This window comes from Morone saxatilis, unplaced genomic scaffold (genome assembly GCF_004916995.1).
Source record: "Morone saxatilis isolate NCDOM2014 unplaced genomic scaffold, NCSU_SB_2.0 Contig16, whole genome shotgun sequence".
In the NCBI taxonomy this organism is placed as follows: domain Eukaryota; kingdom Metazoa; phylum Chordata; class Actinopteri; family Moronidae; genus Morone; species Morone saxatilis.
The window spans coordinates 12,166,303-12,184,545 of NW_023339718.1; the positions used below are offsets into that span (position 1 = coordinate 12,166,303).

The following is an 18,243-nucleotide window of genomic DNA, read 5'->3' on the forward strand; positions in this document are numbered from 1 at the left end:
TATTTTGATTATTCCCCTGCTGGCATCCCGCAATCCCAGTCAGCCCATATCATCACCAATACCCATATGAGTTCATGCACTGACCTGAGCACACACACACACACGCACGCACGCACGCACGCACACGCGCACACACACACACAAACAGCTATAGGGGGAGCACATAAAGTCCACCTTACAGGCTTTAATCCTACTGTGTAATACAGGAGTAAAGATTAAATAAGTGCCAGAATCAATGAGACAACTTTCTATTCATTTGATTTACTAATAACCAAACCAAAGCCTGCAATTTTTGTTACAAATGTAGTAAACCGGCCAAATGTGTACCAATAACCAGCAACCTGCTTCATTGTGACAAACCAATGACAGTTTAGTAAGAACAGCCCCATCCAGTGTCTATGTGGTGTTATTACAGCATTCCAGCACACAAATCAAGCATTTTCAACCTTAGTATTGACTAGTTTAGACATGTTTGTTTCTGTTTTGTCCTCAGCATTAATCAAACAAAACAGGCTTTACATGTAACTGTTTGCATGGGCATCAGCACTACCATGGCATATTGTTTATGTACGTCAGTGTGATTCTGCGTATGTGGGTTGCATGCATGCATGTGGGCCAACTGTCATGGTTCCCCCTAGTGAAAACAGATGGGTTTTTTGAGCATCCTGCTCCATACCTTACTACTAACACTTCAAGGAGAGTCAATTACAGCACACAACAAACATCCTGTTTTTGGCAGTAAGGCCCAGGAAGTGAGTGTTTATTGTTATTGGGCCTGTGTCTCTCACTGGATCACAGGGGGCTGGGACAAGCCAAAATGAGGAATGTGGGCCTAATTTCATGTTTCCCATTTTTGATTGCAGTTTAAACAAGCGAGTGAAGGGGAGGCGAGGAGAGAGACAAGCCAGTCGGCTCAGATGCCTGTTTTTTTTTGCTCCTGCACACACACACGTATCCCGACAGAGACTTACATATATACAGACACACGTGTGAAACGCACATCTGACATCCAAACAACCTGAAGGCTAAGTGAAACCTAAACGTATGTCTCCCGCTTTCTTCACGACAGACACGCTATACCAGATGCAATATCATAAACAAAGCGCAGTGACTGAAGGCATATGTGTGTCGGGGTTTGCATGCATACATGTGCGTGTGCACTAGCAAGGTGATAAAAAGAGGTCAATCAGAGATGGATGAGAGTAAACAAACAGATCCATGATGGGACAAAGAAGTTAACAGTCAACGTTTGTTTCTGTCTCTCTCACAACACACACACACACACACACACACAGAGTTAGATAAGTTGTTTACAGAACTCCTCTTTCCAACATAGTAGCTCCTATAAACTCAAGATGATGGAATTATGAGCAATCAACTGGCATATTCCTATAATTTATATTACTTCACCGGTGTGTTCCAGTCCATCTTAATTTTTAGGAACAGTTCCTAACCTAAATTTGCATTGCTTGCCTCTTATGTACACAGCTCAAGTGGACCATCACTCTAGGAAAACACGAGTGACACAACTGACAAACTTCACCTAAGTTAACATGAGGCAGGTAAATTCTTGTTCCGCTGACATTTATAGCTACCAAAGGCAATGCAATCAGTAACCTCAGTAAATAGGATGCCATTCGTAACTGTACACACAAGGTATTGCGTTGCGTTTGGCACAAAACAATTTGTAGAAAACATGTCTACATAGATTTATCTACTCCCTTCCACTTATGTCATACCTACTTAGTGAACAATTACTCTAAAGATATGTCTAGATTCTGCTACACAGCTGCATCTAATTTCAGTTGTCTGAATTGTCTGATTTCAGTGACACGTTTAACTCTTTTATTGTTATCCTTGCTTCTCACAATGGCTAACTAATTTGTCTGCCATGTTTGTCCAAGTTACTGTGGAATAAAATAAAAAACTGTGCCTAAAAAAGAGGTAAAAAGAAGACATATCGCTACTGGTATTTTCTGATTGCATTGTAGTAATGACGACATCATCTTCAATAACTAGTCATAACAATCCATGAATCAAAAATCATTTCTGACTTTTGAACTGGGCATGATCTTAAGTTATATGAAGTGAAGAGTGGCCAAGGACTCAAGTGACAGAGAGTTCACTACTTACCCAGCACAGTAAAGGCTGTGTAGCACAAGCCAAATGATGTGAGATGCAGTTCAGAGCTAGCCAAATGATGTGAGATGCATGCAGAGCAAAGCCAAATGGTGTGAGTTAGCCAGGCAAAAACAGTCAATAAAGACCCACCAAAAAACGCAATGGAACACTTCCAAGAACTATGCATATGAAAACATTACAACTCCATACCTCATAATAAAATGAGCAGGCCTTATATTCAAACTGTTTGGTTTCACAGTTTACAAAGCAGTTCAAAGTGAAGCTAAACACATATGGACTGTGCAGTGATTTCTGATGTGAGACTATAATTCAGGGCAGATGAGTCCCACTACGTACATAACAAACCCATTTAGCAATATGTCACCAATTTATCAACAGTCTTAAATGCTGCCAATTCATGCAGCAGTCAAATGCCACAATACAACTCTACAACTGTGAAGGTAAAACCAGCCAATCATTAGTTACTCATAAGTGGATGTTTTTGTGTTTTTCCATACACTTTAGATGAGCTCTTACGATCTGCTCACATGTCAGCCCTCAAAATACAGTACAGTATACTTTGGCTTGGCTGTAATGGACTATTTCTTTCCCATATTGATGCTGCCAAAATAGTTGTTCATGGAGGTAAATGAGGTAAAATATGAGATTTAAACCATGTGTTTTACTGTGCACTTGCCTAGACATCACTTGCAAAAAAAAAAAAAGTTTAAAACAAAACCAGACATTTCACCTATAAAGTAAACTAGAGCTGAAATGATCAGTCCAATAATTGAATAGTCGATCAACAGAAAATTTATATTATCTTTTGATAAGTGATTAATTTAATTTTCTTATTTTTTATCATTGTAAACTAAATATCTTTCAGCTTTGAACCGCTAGTTGGACAAAACAAGCAACTCAAAAATGTTAACTTGGGCTATGAGGAATTGTGCCATTTTTTTCACAATTTCTTCACATAGACTAGACAATTAATGGAGGAAATCTGCAAATTAATTGACGAAAATAGGTGTTAGTTTCAGCCCTTAACAAAACTTTAAAATAGTTATATACTTGGGATAAATTCAGTGCTCAGCTGATGGTTAAACATGGACAGAACACATTTCCAGCAAATCTAATCACAGAAATACATCTACACATTATCTGTTTCTTCATATCAATAAAATACCCACCAGCAGCGACTGTGCCAGTTGCTGTTCTAGCTTCTGTGGCATTGACCCTGTGTTTGCGAGAACACACTCCAGTAGACTGAGCACTGCTTCCTCCAGGCTGGACAGTTTGTGATACCACAGAGAGACTACTGCTTGCTCCTCCAATGACAAGCATTGGCTGTAAACAAAAAAAAAAAATTATCACATCACATCACATCTGAAATACTCAAGGCGAATGTATGTTTCGACATAATAATGATAGAAAACCTTTCTGAAAACATATGTTACAGCCTAACAGGAACACTAGGTATTTCCCTACCTGGAGTAGGCAGAGCTCAGAGCATCAAGGAAGTCCTCACTAAGTGCTGCCCTGACACAAGTCACCGGCTGCTGCAGCAGTACACCAATAAGAGGAGCAGCCTCAGGACAGGTGATCAGGGGAACACAAGTCTCTGATGTGGCCTTAATACGGTCACATGAACACCTGCAAAGAGTCATACAGACAAAATCTGTACTATCTGGAACTTCTTATCACTCACCCTCAAGACATGTGTATTGTCCTTTTCCAGCAAAATGTGTTATTTGTGTATTTTTAAAAAGATTTAAATTGACTTAATATTTGTATGCTGACAACATTATGTACCACTCTGTATGTTAACTATAATGTTGGTGGGGAAAACCTGCTCTATTGTGGAAATTAGTTTCTGCAACAGCTGTAACAATTATTCAATTATCATTGATTTTTTGGGTATTTTCCCACAATTTTTTTTATTGATTCTTGCTTGTTTTCTCTCTTGGATAGCATTTTACATTTTTGGGGTTTTGGTCCATTGTTACACCAAAACAAGACATATGAAGCCATCACTTTGGGAAACTCTGTTGTTTTATCCCCCCATTCTTTCGTCATTTCCTAGACCAAACAATTAATCAATAAAATAATCAGCATATTAATCAGTTATGAATATAATCACTAGTTGCAGCGCTAGTTTCTACTGTGCTGTACCTCTGATTTATGTTGCAGATAGAACTGCAACTCTTCCCAATGTTTTCCTGCATCAGTGCCACCATCTGAAATGTAGTAAAGAGCACAACTTAACCCTAAATTGCATATATGTGGACATACCCACATACAATATGTATCAATGCTGCCAATACCTTTCTAAGGACTTTGAGATGGTACTCTTCAGGTGGTACACCCATATGCTTCATTAATGCCTGCGCTGCAGCATCGTCTTCTTCTGTAGCAAGCTGACAAAACACTTTCTGTGGAAGGGCAGGCAAAACAATGTGCAGCAGATTATTGGCACTTTATGTGCATATCTATAACAGTGGACAAGACTTTAATACAATCTGCCCAAACCCCAAGATCCATTACATCAAAGCTAATTAGTTACTGGAATATAGGATGACTCTGTTGGCGTCACATCATTTGAACCACATGAGTGAAGAAAAGGCATTCCAGTAAGTGAGAATGTATGGACGGCATATGAGCAACTTCAGAAATGAACATTCTTTGTTACAGAGGGCCTCTGTGTTTTACAAGCATTTTTCAGAAGGGGCCTCATCATACACTGATAAAACTAGACTAATAAACTCAGCTGATTCTCGTCTGTGAAAAAAGCAAGACATAATGAAGGAACAAAGAGATGGAACATTAGACTCTTATAATGTCACAAGAGTGGTTCACAAATCTTTTGCATGTCAATTTTGTTCAACTTTCTTTTGCATGTCATTTTCTGCTATAAAAAGTGTTACTGAGGGCATTTTTCTGAGATCATTTGAAAGCAACAAAAAAAAGGTTGAGAAACTTATTTCATGTTCAATGTCAAGATTCTTAACAATAAAAAAAAACATGCCACACAGCATTCAGTGGTCGAATGATTAATAAACTGAATGTTTGGCAAGAAATCTGTTCGGTATTTACTCAGAAGTGTGATGAAAACCCAAAGACCTATTACTCTGAATTAGGGATTGATTTAGTCCTCTCTATTTGACCACAATAAGTTGACTCACTGGTAAAAGTTGGAAAGTGTGATCCAACAGAAACAGCCAAGGCCTCACATCTTCAACACACATCTGTTTTTACAACTCCAGTGAACCAAAAGCAAAGGAACATCCACACCACTAAGAGTAGACTGAAAAAGTACAAATCCCTTTCAAACTGCAGATAAAAGGAGCTCAACAAGAGACGAGAAGAGAAAGAGATTGAGAGAGGCACAATATGTAAAAAAAAAATAAAAAAAATTAAAAAAAAACAAGTAAAGGAGAAAAACCTAACTCCCAGGCAGAGGAGCGCTGCAGTGCTGTTGGTTGGCTGTGTGGTTTCTTTGGCCAAGCCCTACAGCACGCTAAGATGCTTACCCTCCACATAGTCTTACAAAACAACCCCAATCACTACCATCTGAGCACCCTCAAACCCTGCACACTGAGTGCATACAAAACCAATCACACTTATCCCACCCTTGGTAAGGAGGCACAGTGGGGCTGGGGGATAAGAGAGGGAAGGAAGGCTGGTTAGAAAGGATTGGCAGAGAGAGACTGGAACGCACTGTGATGGCTGCGTTTGGAGCAGGGGAAAAAGGGTGTGGTCACCAGAGGAATGGGATGAAGGGCAAATGGATAGATGGATGGCGAATACTTTAGGTCAAAAGTCATCCTTCTCTCACAGAAAAACAGCAACCGAGCTGGCTTTGGGGGCTTGGACATGCTGCTGCCATAGAAATTATCCCTCTATAAATCTAAAATTAAAACAGAGGATGTAGAAAAATGCACAAGGCAAAGACTTGGGTTGGGTTTGACGGGTGCCTGTTAACAATTACTAAGCCATGATTGAATTCTCCCAAAACCAATGAAAGACTCAAGTATAGCCTCAGATGGTCAAAACAGCAGAGACAAAAAGAGGGAAGATGAAATGAGGGAAAGAGCAGACAGAAAAGTCTGGATGATCAGGCAAAATAATAAAGTTATATAAGCAATTGTGCTCAAACCTGTTGTACTGATGGTGTGTGTTAATATAATAAAAAAAATATAATAATTGGTTCATAAGTTGTGCTTTAAAATAAGACTTGTAGGCTTACTGGCTTTCTTGTCAAGAGTTAGATGAGAAGGTCGATTCCACTCTCATGTCTGTGTGTTAAGTAGGGAAGAGTTCAATTAGCTTAGATTAGCATAAAAAGTGGAAGCAGGGGGACAGAACTAGCCTGGCTTTGTTAAAGACGTTAAAAAATAGATATACTAGTACCTCTAAAGCTCACTAATTAGCGCATTGTATTGTATTTGTTTAATTCATAGATAAAAAGAAATCAAAATGTAGGGTTTCATAGTGTTTTTCATAAAGAAAATAAAGTTGTATCCATCCACACATTATCTGTGCATTATCTACTCACAATGAATACAAGATGTTATAAGTTATAAGTTATTGTTGGTAGCCAAGACACAGTTACCTCCTGTAAAACCACAAATGGTCATATTTATATTTTGGTTTGTGTATGGACAAAAAAAAATAAGATGAGAAATAAGCCAAAATGGAAAACTAGTGATTTAAATTAAAGGGTAAAATGAAAAGAAAGTAATACAAATAGTAATTTCAGTGAGTCATATGCCCTGAAAGAGAGGCGCCACCCAAGAGGAAACAGAAAGACAAAGATCACAAAGAAACTTTCATCTCCAACTTAAAACACTGCATTGCTGGCAATGTGAGCAAAGAGTCCAAAATATGTTTTCAAACTATAAAGCTTCCACAGTGGCTCCAGGGGCTACCTGTGGTTCACCCTGTTTGAGTCAGTAAAGATACACGTCAAAGATTAAGCTATCAAACCGTCCATCCTCCGGCCCTCTAATATTACACTCTCATGCTTTACTTATCTGTCATCTCCTCAAACATCACGCCATGTTACTGCAACACTGTGTGGTCCCCCTGCTAGCACAGGATGTAGAAAAACAGACCGATTGAGCTAATGACTATCTGACATAGCCTGCAGCTATGTGGCTGTACCCAGCATTCATCAAACCCAGTGAGAACGCTCAGATGTGTAGAGGAGAGGCAGACAGGGAGGGGTGAAGGGAAGACATGAGGGATAAAAAGCAAAATACTCCCTACTCTAACATAATTTAAAGAGAAAAATACATGTGGCTACTAACAGTATATACAGTAGCAGTAAAACATGTGTTTTTGCACAAATACTCAAACATATGCAAGCACATGCAGAAACATACACAAACACATTATTTAGGTGCCACTTAGCACCAGACCCTCAGTCTATTATGGAGGCAGCAAGAAAACAATGTTGGGGAGCAAGATCAGACAGGGCTAACAGAAAACAGGCTGTATTCTGCATTCCAGAACCGGGAGTCCAACACAACACAACACAACACAACACAGACACAGGGAGAGACACAAAGACAGACCATCTCTGGCCTAAAACCATACATCTGCCCTGCTCCCCAAGGCGGGAAGAGCTGCGGTGAATAGGTTTTTTTGTGCTTCCCGCCATTCCTGTCATTTGTGGGGAGTGGAAGCTTCTTTGGAGGAGAAGGAGAATGAGGAGAAGCTGCAGAGTTAGTTATGAGTTTATTATACTTGTGCTATTTGGACACTTTGCATGCAATTTTAGTACGAGTGGACCCAGTGAACCCTTCAGTGCTGTACATAAAGTATCAGCTACAATTAACTACTTGTACACAATGATAAAAAATACAGTTTAAACTAAACTATTTAAATGTAAAGGATAAATGCAATTGTTGTTTAAGTGAGAGTCATCAGAAAAGTAACTTTTATCTCAGTTATTTCACAATAAGAATGGTTTTCCACTATTTGAGAAAGTAATGAACGTAACAAATGTTTATAATCTTATCAAAGTTTATTTTCTCACCAAACCTTAATTGCAACTGTGCCTCATTTTAACCAAATCAAACCAACCACGATCGTCCCCTTCCAGCAGAAATTAGGAAGGTAAAAATGGCTTTACATGCAGAGATAAAGTCATTTACAAAAGGACTGAAGGTACACCAACATAAAAGCCATGATAGATCCCTTTTCTTTAATGTAGTCTTTAATTCTGAAAAATCTATACACCTTCACACACACATGCATATATGCAGATATACCCGTACAAAAACACACAGCCATACTGTAGACACAAACTCAACCACGCACACATGTACTCCGCTTCCCCTCTTATGGGTCAAAGACCATCTGGCAAATTCAAGGTTTACTTTCAAGGCACTGTTTTAATTAGCAAGATGTTTTATTAGATGAGAAATTAATCAAAAGAATACAAACACACAGTTAATCTGGCAAAAATGTGAAGGTTCAACATTGTTTATCATAAGCCATCTGTGTGAACCCTCTCAAAGTTGAAAATTGTAGAATCTTTTCTTCCCTCTGTTCTCTTTCCCTCCTTTGTGTGTGTGCCTTGAAAACACACAGTGAGCAAGATCAACTAACCATAATATAAAGGCTGATCCTTCTCTAGTGACAAGAGGCAGTGAAACAGTCAATTTTAATTTGCCTTCAAAATATGTTTTACAGTTTTGGGCACAAAAGGCTCAGGCTAACAGAGACCCAATCTCCACCATTCATCATCCATGTCCCATTGGAGAGGAGACACAGAGGGTTGGCAAGAGAACTCCTATTAAAAGTAAATTAGACAGAAAATCTCTTCAGCAGCGCAAAGTCAGTCAAAGACATTTTAGGAGTATTTGTTGAGGAGATGAGCATCAAGAACTAATCAGGACATAAACAGCAAACAGATCCAGCATGTAAATGATGAGAAAAGGCATATGATGGACGATAGGAAGAGAAATAAATAATGTTCCGAATGGGTGGAACAACAGCTTAATTTCTTACTGAATATTTTAAATACTTCTGAGTTTTTGTCTCCACCTTTTCCAGCTTCTCTCAGTTATGAGATATTTGCTGTGTACCACCCACTTGGGCCCATATGACCAATGAAACCACAGCCTTTATGTGGCATCATAATTTACTATGTTTCTATATCAGGTAAGCTTAGTGAGTAAACTGCCATTGTCAGAAATAATCAATTAACAATTACGATACAAACAAGCATGCGTATGTCTAGCTTATAATATTAGGAAAGTTCTTTCTTTCACCAGACTGTTGTTGCCCAACTTTACCCAAAACTAATAAACCCTTACTGTACCTCCTACTGTATCTAAGGCTGGGTCTCAAGCTCCAATGCTTTCTTGGTACTAACCAAAATGTGTCTCTAGTACCAAGTATCGTCAGATTCATAGTTGTGTTTACTTATGCTTTGATTAGATATTTCCTGATTGATAAAATTATTTTATTTGTAATAATATATAATAATAGTATTTTATTTAAGAAAAGTTAACATTTGGCTTATTATAAAAAGGTGTTCTTCAGCGTGAGGTAACAAAACATTTATCATGTACCAAAACTGAGGTATTATATCAGGTCTGGCATCAAAGTATTTTAAATGATGCTCAGGCGAATTGTTTTTTTGTTTTTTTTAATTTTGGGAAATTTTATACTTGTATTAGAGATATTTCAACAAAGAGATGACAGAATAAGAGTAGATGGAGATATGGAATGACAAGCAACTGTGGTCAGCACCTTAAGACCAAGGAAACCAGGGCCCTATAGACCTATTTCTACATTGATCTTCCCCTGAATTTTAGTTTCAACCCAAATTGCTGAGATAACATAAATGCAGTTCAGAAAATGCACAGTAACTGCACACATAAAAATGGTGTGAATCACAAAGATTGAAGATTGAAGGTGGCATGCAATCACGGGTAACTTTTCTTAAACCTTACCCCTTACTCATATATAAAAAATAACAGTATTATAAGTATACCTAATTTACCTTAGGCTAAGTTCTCTACTGACAAAAACAGTGTAAGTTGAGTCCATACCCGTATCCACTGGTTGGCTTTTCTTTCCACAGCATTGCCTGGATTCTCCGAGTACAGTCCCCACAGACACTGGAACAACAACCTTCTGCTTGTAGCTGCAGACAACAAGACACCAGAAATCACTAGTTCATAGGTCTCTATAGGGATGGTAGATTTCTATTCCCCATTAGGTTTTTCAGAAGATGCACTCACCATCAGCAGTGACATAAGGGTTCCAGCACAGTCTGCCAAGAAACTGGCCTAAGAAGGGCAGCCTCTTCATGGTTTCTGTTGTGGAGCTCTTAAGGACAGAACAGGGACAGCCACAGACAGGAGAAATTGATTTAATAGTGTACATTTTTTCATTTTGGATCCTGCTAGCCTGGACTAATAACTTAAGTGTGTTAGTTCTGAGTGGAGGGTGCATACAGTAATGTGTTTTTATGTTGTTGTTTTTTTTCTATTTGGCACATAATCAGACGAACATGACGGAAGTGGAAATAATCCAAAAAATAACATTTCTCATGGTCTTACTGTATTATAGATGATTACACCTCCTCACCTGTTTCATCTTTTTAACAAAGTAACCTTGTGCCAAACATTAGAAAAACAATCCCAAGTGTAATTGATGACTGTGGATATGGGGTTGTATAGCATGCGCATCCACAGGTGCACAGTACATTACTCATGCATCACCTTTGCTTCCTGTGTTTTGGTCATGTCACAGTTCCCACCATAGTGTCAATAGTGAGAGATACACAGTGCAGAACAGGGCTCTGGCTGAGGGTGCTATACCTGTCAGGTTTTAAGTATGTGTGTGTCTGTGCTTGTTTATCCAGCTCAAAACAACACACCATGTGATTTATTTCACCTCACAGCCAATTAAAACATCCAGAAGGTTTCAGGCTAGGGCAGGCTTTGCATTTAAAAACCCGAATAACCTCTAATCCTGACTTGCAATACTTTTTATTTTTTAAAATATTAGATTTTCCCAGATGACCTTCATTTGGAAAATTTTAGACTTAAGGTTTGGAAAGATTCCAATAATATGTCAGGGCTTAAATTAATGGAAAACAAGACAAAGAAGGATGTAGTGCATGTGGAAAAAAAAGAATGGAGCTTATTTATTTAAAACCAGAACCAAACACAAGGTGATTATTAAAATGTGTTGGGAAGTCCAGCAGAACGGAAACACACTCATTTGTTCGTTCTAGTTTACTACGATAAAACAAAAAAACAGCATATTTGTCAGAAAATGACATGCCATTATTTGTTAAGACAAATGCTTTTCAAAATAAATGATTAATCAGGATAACTGTAAAAACACCATATTTTGTTCCATGGTCTCAATCTATCTCATTACCTTTCTGGGGTTAATGCATCAACACAGAACACATTGTGTTTTACAAAATGATGACTGCAGTGGAACCTACAGAAAGCAGATCAAAGAGGTGACGTATTACTTAAAATTTACAAGCATGTCTGCACACGTGTGCATGAATCACGTTAGGGGGCATTTACAGTATTACTTAGTATTAATCCCATATTAACAGACTATATCATACATTTCACCTCTGAGATAATTAAACTGTAAAGAACAGCTTTGATGCTGGAGAAGCCCACACAAAGAAATATGACATAAGCCAGTTGTAATTGAAGCAGTGTGCTGTTGCTCAACCAAAGATGATTCGGCTTACTTCACTGCCGTGTACACACAGTGGAAGTTGTGGTGTTTGGCGGTCAGGTTCTGATATGAAAAACATGGATTTAAAATAATAGGTCATTCATAACTCATAACTCATAGGTTTTCTGGTGGGCTTCAAAACATTTCCCTGTCCTTGTCTTTTTGCTCAAGATTTTCTCATGTTCTTTGGCTTTATCATAATTTTAACCACCATGTCTGTTTTTATTTCTTTATGTAAAGTATTTTGTAACAAGGTCCAGTGTGTAGGATTTAGTCTAGACATGTAGTGGTATAGTTGCAGATTGCAACTCACTCGCATCACCCTATCTTTCCAAGAACAAGGGAGAAAATTAAGGTGGCTGTGAATAAGGCAAACGGTCCTTTCCAGAGCCAGTGTTTGATGTGTCTGTTCTGGGCTACTGTAAAAACATGGTGGTCTCCATCCCTGATTATACACTAATGAAAACATACCCATGAATATTATATTCCTCCTAAATGTTATAAATATTTTCCACTGTGTCTTATGCAAAAAAACACTGACTTTTAAGAGAAAAATATTTGTACCTTTTAAATAGATTTCTATGTAAAAGAGGATTAGGAAACAGGAAAGAAGAAACAAGGTAAAACTTGGTTGTTGCTATGCCAATATGCATCAATCCTGCTTCGTACACCTTTAATCAGAAATAATTAGAGAGCCTCAATGTAGCACTGGATAAAAGGAAGACGGTAAGGTAACTTTTGGCCTATATGTTCAAAAAGAGCATCAGACAGACAAGGAGACTAACTTGATTCACTTAAGTGGATGAGATCACCATTAATGGGAAGCAGAATGGTAATAGGCCAAGTAGAGTTTCTCTAAATGCCCCCACTATGCCCCCGCAATACCACCAATGCCGTCTGGAACACAGCCCTCACACTCAACCTTCCTATCAATCCAACAACACATGGTAAATGTTGTGTGTGAGTATACATGTGCATTTGTGTGTTGTTGATGCAACTAAAAAGGAATGTTCATTTACAATAAGAACTTTACTAATGCTTTGTGACTGCAGGAATGCCCATAAGAATGAACAATAGCAACAGTAAGTAATTATCACCGACTTTCAGGGCCAAATCACCATCAAAGCCTTGTCAACATTGTCCCTAATTATAAACGGGCTTTGAGACTATGTATCTTGTCTTGATTAGGGACAGACATCTCAGACAGAAGTGACTGATTATGTACTAAGCCAGGGAGGCAAATGGGACAAGTTTATAGACGATGAAAAAAAACAGTGAGGAAACACTTCTGTCCCCGACATCACTGAACCACAATCAGAGTAGCCCTGACATTAAATAGCAAAGTTACTATGGTGAGCACATAAATATAAACCAGAGTGTATTGTCGAGTTCCCCACACCCTGCATCCATCTTACTTTGGGCAGCAGCATTTTCCGATCAGTTCTTTTGAGGAGTGGTGTAAAACTGCAGCAGTGGTATTGTAACCATGGTTAAAAAAAATAAAAATAAAAAATTGTGGACTACTATGGTGACTATAGGTGTACAACAACATGGCAAATATGCATGCACACTTCCAAACACTCTTTAAAAGAACGGTTCATCATTTTGAAAAATTTGCTTATTTTCATTTTTGCCTATAGAGTTACCACACTTATATCTGTTCAATATGAAGCTGGAACCAGCTTAGTTAGCTAAGCTTAGCCTGGCTCTGTCCAAATCTACCTACCAGCACCTCTACATCTGACAGATTTCCAAGTCATACCTCATTTGTCTTTGTCTCTCAACTGTCCTTTTTATACTTTTCGAGCAGATTCAACAAGGGAGATATAACATGTTAATTAGTGAGCTGTAGATGTGCTGCTAGGTGAATTTTGTTACCTTCAGACAAACCCAGGTCACTTGTTTCCTTCTGTTCATAAGTCTTTATGTTAACTTAGGCTAACTGGTTGTTGTATCCAGCTTCATAGAATGGATCACCTGATATGTTTCTTTCAGGGCTGATACAATTACCGTTTATAAGGAATGAATGAAACCGATAACAAACATTTGGAACCTATATTTGTAGTAAAAATGAAAATCTTAGAATCAAAGTTTAGAATAAAGTGGTGGAGTGTACCTAAATACATTTACTTAAGTACTACTTAAGTTAAATTTTTTACTTGAGTATTTGTATTTCCCTGTTTGTGGCACAGCAGCCTTGAGTGTTGATTGGAAATTACTCATATGTAACCAATCAGACAGTGCTGTGGTCGGGACATTGAGCGAGACAACAGTGACTGGACAGAGACAGGCGGATGCAACAGAGCCAAAGTAGGCGTTTTTAAATTGATTTATTTTATCAACAAAATAAAAACAAAATTACCATTAAGACAATCTGAAAAAAGCTGAATATTAGCCAGGCCGACAATCTGTCTATCCTTAATGGACAGATATAAGAGTGGTATCGAGTGCCAGCAAAAAAGCAAATAAGTGCATTTCCACAATATTGTATTTAAGACAGGAAACTTCCTCCACTTTTCTAGCCAAGTGAAAACCTGGAAATGATTAATAACTAGGAGTATTTCTCATCTTTGGGCAAAAGGCACAGGAAAGTTGTTAAGTCCTCAAAGGATACAAAATGCTGCCAAGAAGTAGGGTATCCTCAGCTGGTCTTTTATGAACCAACTGCTAGTAAAAAGGATTTCAACCCAATTAAGCTATACCATTCTTTTCTCTTTCTTTGTATCCGCTCCATCATCCTACACACGCTGACACCTCTGCATGACATATACCCAGAATAATGCAGACAAACAGAGAAGGAGACAGACAGATACAAATAATAGCCAGTCAATGCTTCATCTATAAAAATATATGGCTAGTTGCCGAAGTAGAAAGAAAGTAGAAAGTAAAACAGACAGACACAGAGACCGATTCTAACCATCACCAGGGTGTTACAGTGGACTGTAGAGAATAACAAATTAAAACCTGCAAGAGCACCATGACTGAAAGACTTATGTGAGAAAAAGAGTATATGTGAAAGAGAAAATTGGTTACAAAAAGCAGCAAGCCAGAAAGTGCTAAGGCGAAAAGCTGGAATGAGGAGGCAAGGTCGTAGTAACACTGTAATCTCACAGTCCTGCACCCCTCCTGTCCTCAGCCCCCTTCCCAAATTTGCTGGACCTGATATAGGGATACATTAGGTTAACGCTGGAGGTCCCTATGCGGCTATTACCTGACTAACTCAACATTGCAGCTCTGCCAGCCAGACATACACAGCCACTGCACAGCACAGAGCAGCCTCTGTTAGCAGACGCTGGGCTTACTGTTCATGCCCTGGCTTGGACAAAGAGTGAGCGTGTGCATGTTTGTGTTTGTGTATACTAGACATGCTGGTGTTTGAATTAACTTCATTAATCAGATGGCTGTTTGGCTATTGAGCCGAACTGATTAACTGTCAAGCCTGTAAAACAGGCCTCTTAGTGGATGCAGACCATTTTTATTAGACTTAACAGGCATCTGGGAAATAAAGCGTAGAACCATGACCATCCAAATCTGTCAAAAATATACATCTCACAGTTTCCCTTGCATTGTGACAAAGTAAACACAAGAAAGCAAGCACAACCTCTCACAATAACTCACCATGTTGTTGATGTGTGTGAGGAGTTGCTGGAGGAAATCCTTCAGTCTGCTCAAGTGCAGGCAGGTGTCTTTCTGAGTGTCTGGGCTGTCAGCCTGGCCCCAAGTCACTGCTTTTTCCAGCCAGAACTGCATCTCCTGGATGTTCATCAGGGACTCTGCTGTTTGTTGGAGCTGGATTAGTGGCTGCAGTTGAGACATCTTGCTGCTTGTTTAGGGGAATGTACTTTTTTGCATCTTAAGTGAGGCAAAGAACAAGACCATAATCAGGATCAAGGATTACACACAAAAACACAAATAACGTATCGTCTGTCCTTCATCATCTTTACTTTGTGGCTATTAGTCAATGTTTTTTACATTACGATCTTTACTTCGAAATATTTCAATATACAATATCAGCATCCCTACATGTTTAGAATAAATTCAAGGTTTTTATATCAGAGTTGGACCCTAAGAGCGCTATCTACCAATGTTTGCGAGCATTTCGGCGATGAGATCCACATTCCTCTCACCAATTTTGCATTATTCCACTAATCAACAGTTGCCAGCGGTAACAAATAAACCAAAAAGCAGCAATGCACCAACGGGTGTAAACAAAGCCGGATTTAAAATATATTTCCCAAAATCAGCTTTGCAAATGTTTAAGGAGGAAGAAAATACATTCAACATGTTTGTTAGACATGTTGGATACACACACTGCGTTTTGGCAAACTTTGTTTACAAAAAAAAAACTCCACAGGGCACCTTTAACCTCAAGGGAAAAAAGACTAGAAGCACTATTTCACACAGCAAGTGCAGTCTATGTAATAAGGTCATCATCTACTAACTAAATCAAATATATAATGACAATAACAACAAAACTAATAATAATGAATTGTAGGCATAAAGTTGGTAAGGTTTTTGTGACTTTTTCATGAGATAAAGTCATCGGTCAACACCCAAATGTTGAATCTGCATTTACTATAAAGTATATTATAACAATAAATAAAAACACAAAACCTACATTCATGTTATGTGTAAATAAGTATTAAAACTAAAGCAATCTTTACAACAATACACCCTGTAAAACTGTTCTGCATGAGCGTATCTGCCAAAATATATACAGATACATATCAGGATAAACAACGTCAGCCAATAATATCAGCATGCAAATGTAACCGTTTGGCTCTACTTTATAATTTGCATGTGTGGCCACATCAGCCCCCATTTTCTATTAGAGCAGAAGTGAATAATACAATAATAATTGGAAGTAATAATAACTGGAAAATAAATCTAAGCATGGTGTGTTAATCTGGTTATGTTAGACTCTTATTACAACAATCAAACTTTTAAGCTGCAGGCAACCGAGCCATCTCACATACTCATGAAGGCCTACTGAGAAATAAACAGAACATTCTTCACCTTTTATGATGATGGAGAGAAAAACGTGGGGGGGCGGATCACAGGGGTGTGTGTGAGGATGTGTTTTGTGTCTGTATATAGCCTGAGAATGGTGTGTGTGTGTGTTTGTTGTTTGTTGCCATAATGACAGGTCTGTGTGAGACACCACAGGGTTGTGTTTTATGATCACCTCGTTGCACACAATTTGTTTAATGTCTTGCCATCATCTCTGCTGGAAAGCCCCTATGGCTCGCTGATGTGAATATATAAATACTCATTTTCGGAGAGGAAAAAAATTCAACCAAATTAGGAACAAACGACTCTTGTTGACTTGTGTTAGGTGCTCAGTTTTCAGTAAAGCAGAGGTGGAAAAGAGCAGCCTTCTTAATAACTAAGTAGCAGACAGTCTGAACCACAATCTCTATCACACACCGATAGTTACATGAAGGCACGTGCGTTATGTATACTGTACTTACATAAGGTTAGCTCAAATGCATGTCACACAGGCAAAAAAATATGTCCATGCACGTACACACACTCGACAGCAGCTCTGGTTTGGCTGAACACATTCTGGAGCAGGAACGAGATGTGACTGGTCAAATATTATCTTTGAAGATTTGTTAAACTAAGCTTGTGGACTTTGGGTAAGGGTGAGTTTGCTGTTCCAATTATGAGATTGTTGACATTATTTCTGTATAATCAAATCAGTTAAACATCACTTTCTACAAATTTACTTCAGTATGCTTCAGTATGTGGTATTTAAGAACACCTGGATTAAATGAGACGAATGTTTGTCTCAATAATAGTCATAAAAGGAGCAGTTTTGAGTAATGTAATTATATATTTCTTCATCATTTTTCTCTAACAGTGTATCATGTATCACGTGTCTACATGTAACCACCCTCTAATACACACCTGATGAGTTGAGAAATATAATAACAATAATAATAATAATAATAATAAAGATGCATTCATACAGAACATACATTCATACAGACATGAATCATATGCTATGGCTTTCCTAGTCACCACACCTCACCTATTTTAAATTTTGGATCAATATGTTAGACAGTGCGCTTGACCAACATCAAAACACCAAATGAAGTAATAAAGAATTGTGTTTAATTCCTCAAGTAGAGTTACAGAGAGTTGGGAAATATATGCAAAGGAGCTGTTCTGGCAGCTTGTAATGGCCCAACACTTTACTTGCAACGGTTAATTATTTTCAGTGTCAATTATTTTGTTAAACTGTTGTTTCTTGATTAAGTGGCTGAGGGTTTAGTCTACAAAATGTCAGAAAATAGTGTGATAATAATAATCACTGAGGTAGCAACTAATGATTATTTTCATTATCGACTCATCTTTCAATTAATTTCTCAATCAGTCGATTTCTAGTTT

General features: G+C 38.2%; 1 protein-coding gene across 1 annotated transcript in view; it reads right to left on the minus strand.

Moving 5' to 3' along the window:
* fancc (FA complementation group C) overlaps positions 1 to 15,699 on the minus strand; it is a gene marked incomplete at its 5' end in the record, with an annotated part of 25,354 nt that extends 9,655 nt beyond the window's left edge. Inside the window, 7 exon segments of the mRNA XM_035658702.1 lie at positions 3,312 to 3,468; positions 3,610 to 3,774; positions 4,294 to 4,358; positions 4,446 to 4,553; positions 10,188 to 10,282; positions 10,380 to 10,467; positions 15,469 to 15,699. Coding sequence (XP_035514595.1) covers positions 3,312 to 3,468; positions 3,610 to 3,774; positions 4,294 to 4,358; positions 4,446 to 4,553; positions 10,188 to 10,282; positions 10,380 to 10,467; positions 15,469 to 15,666 — 876 coding nt within the window.
* Between the last annotated feature and the right edge of the window lie 2,544 nt (positions 15,700 to 18,243).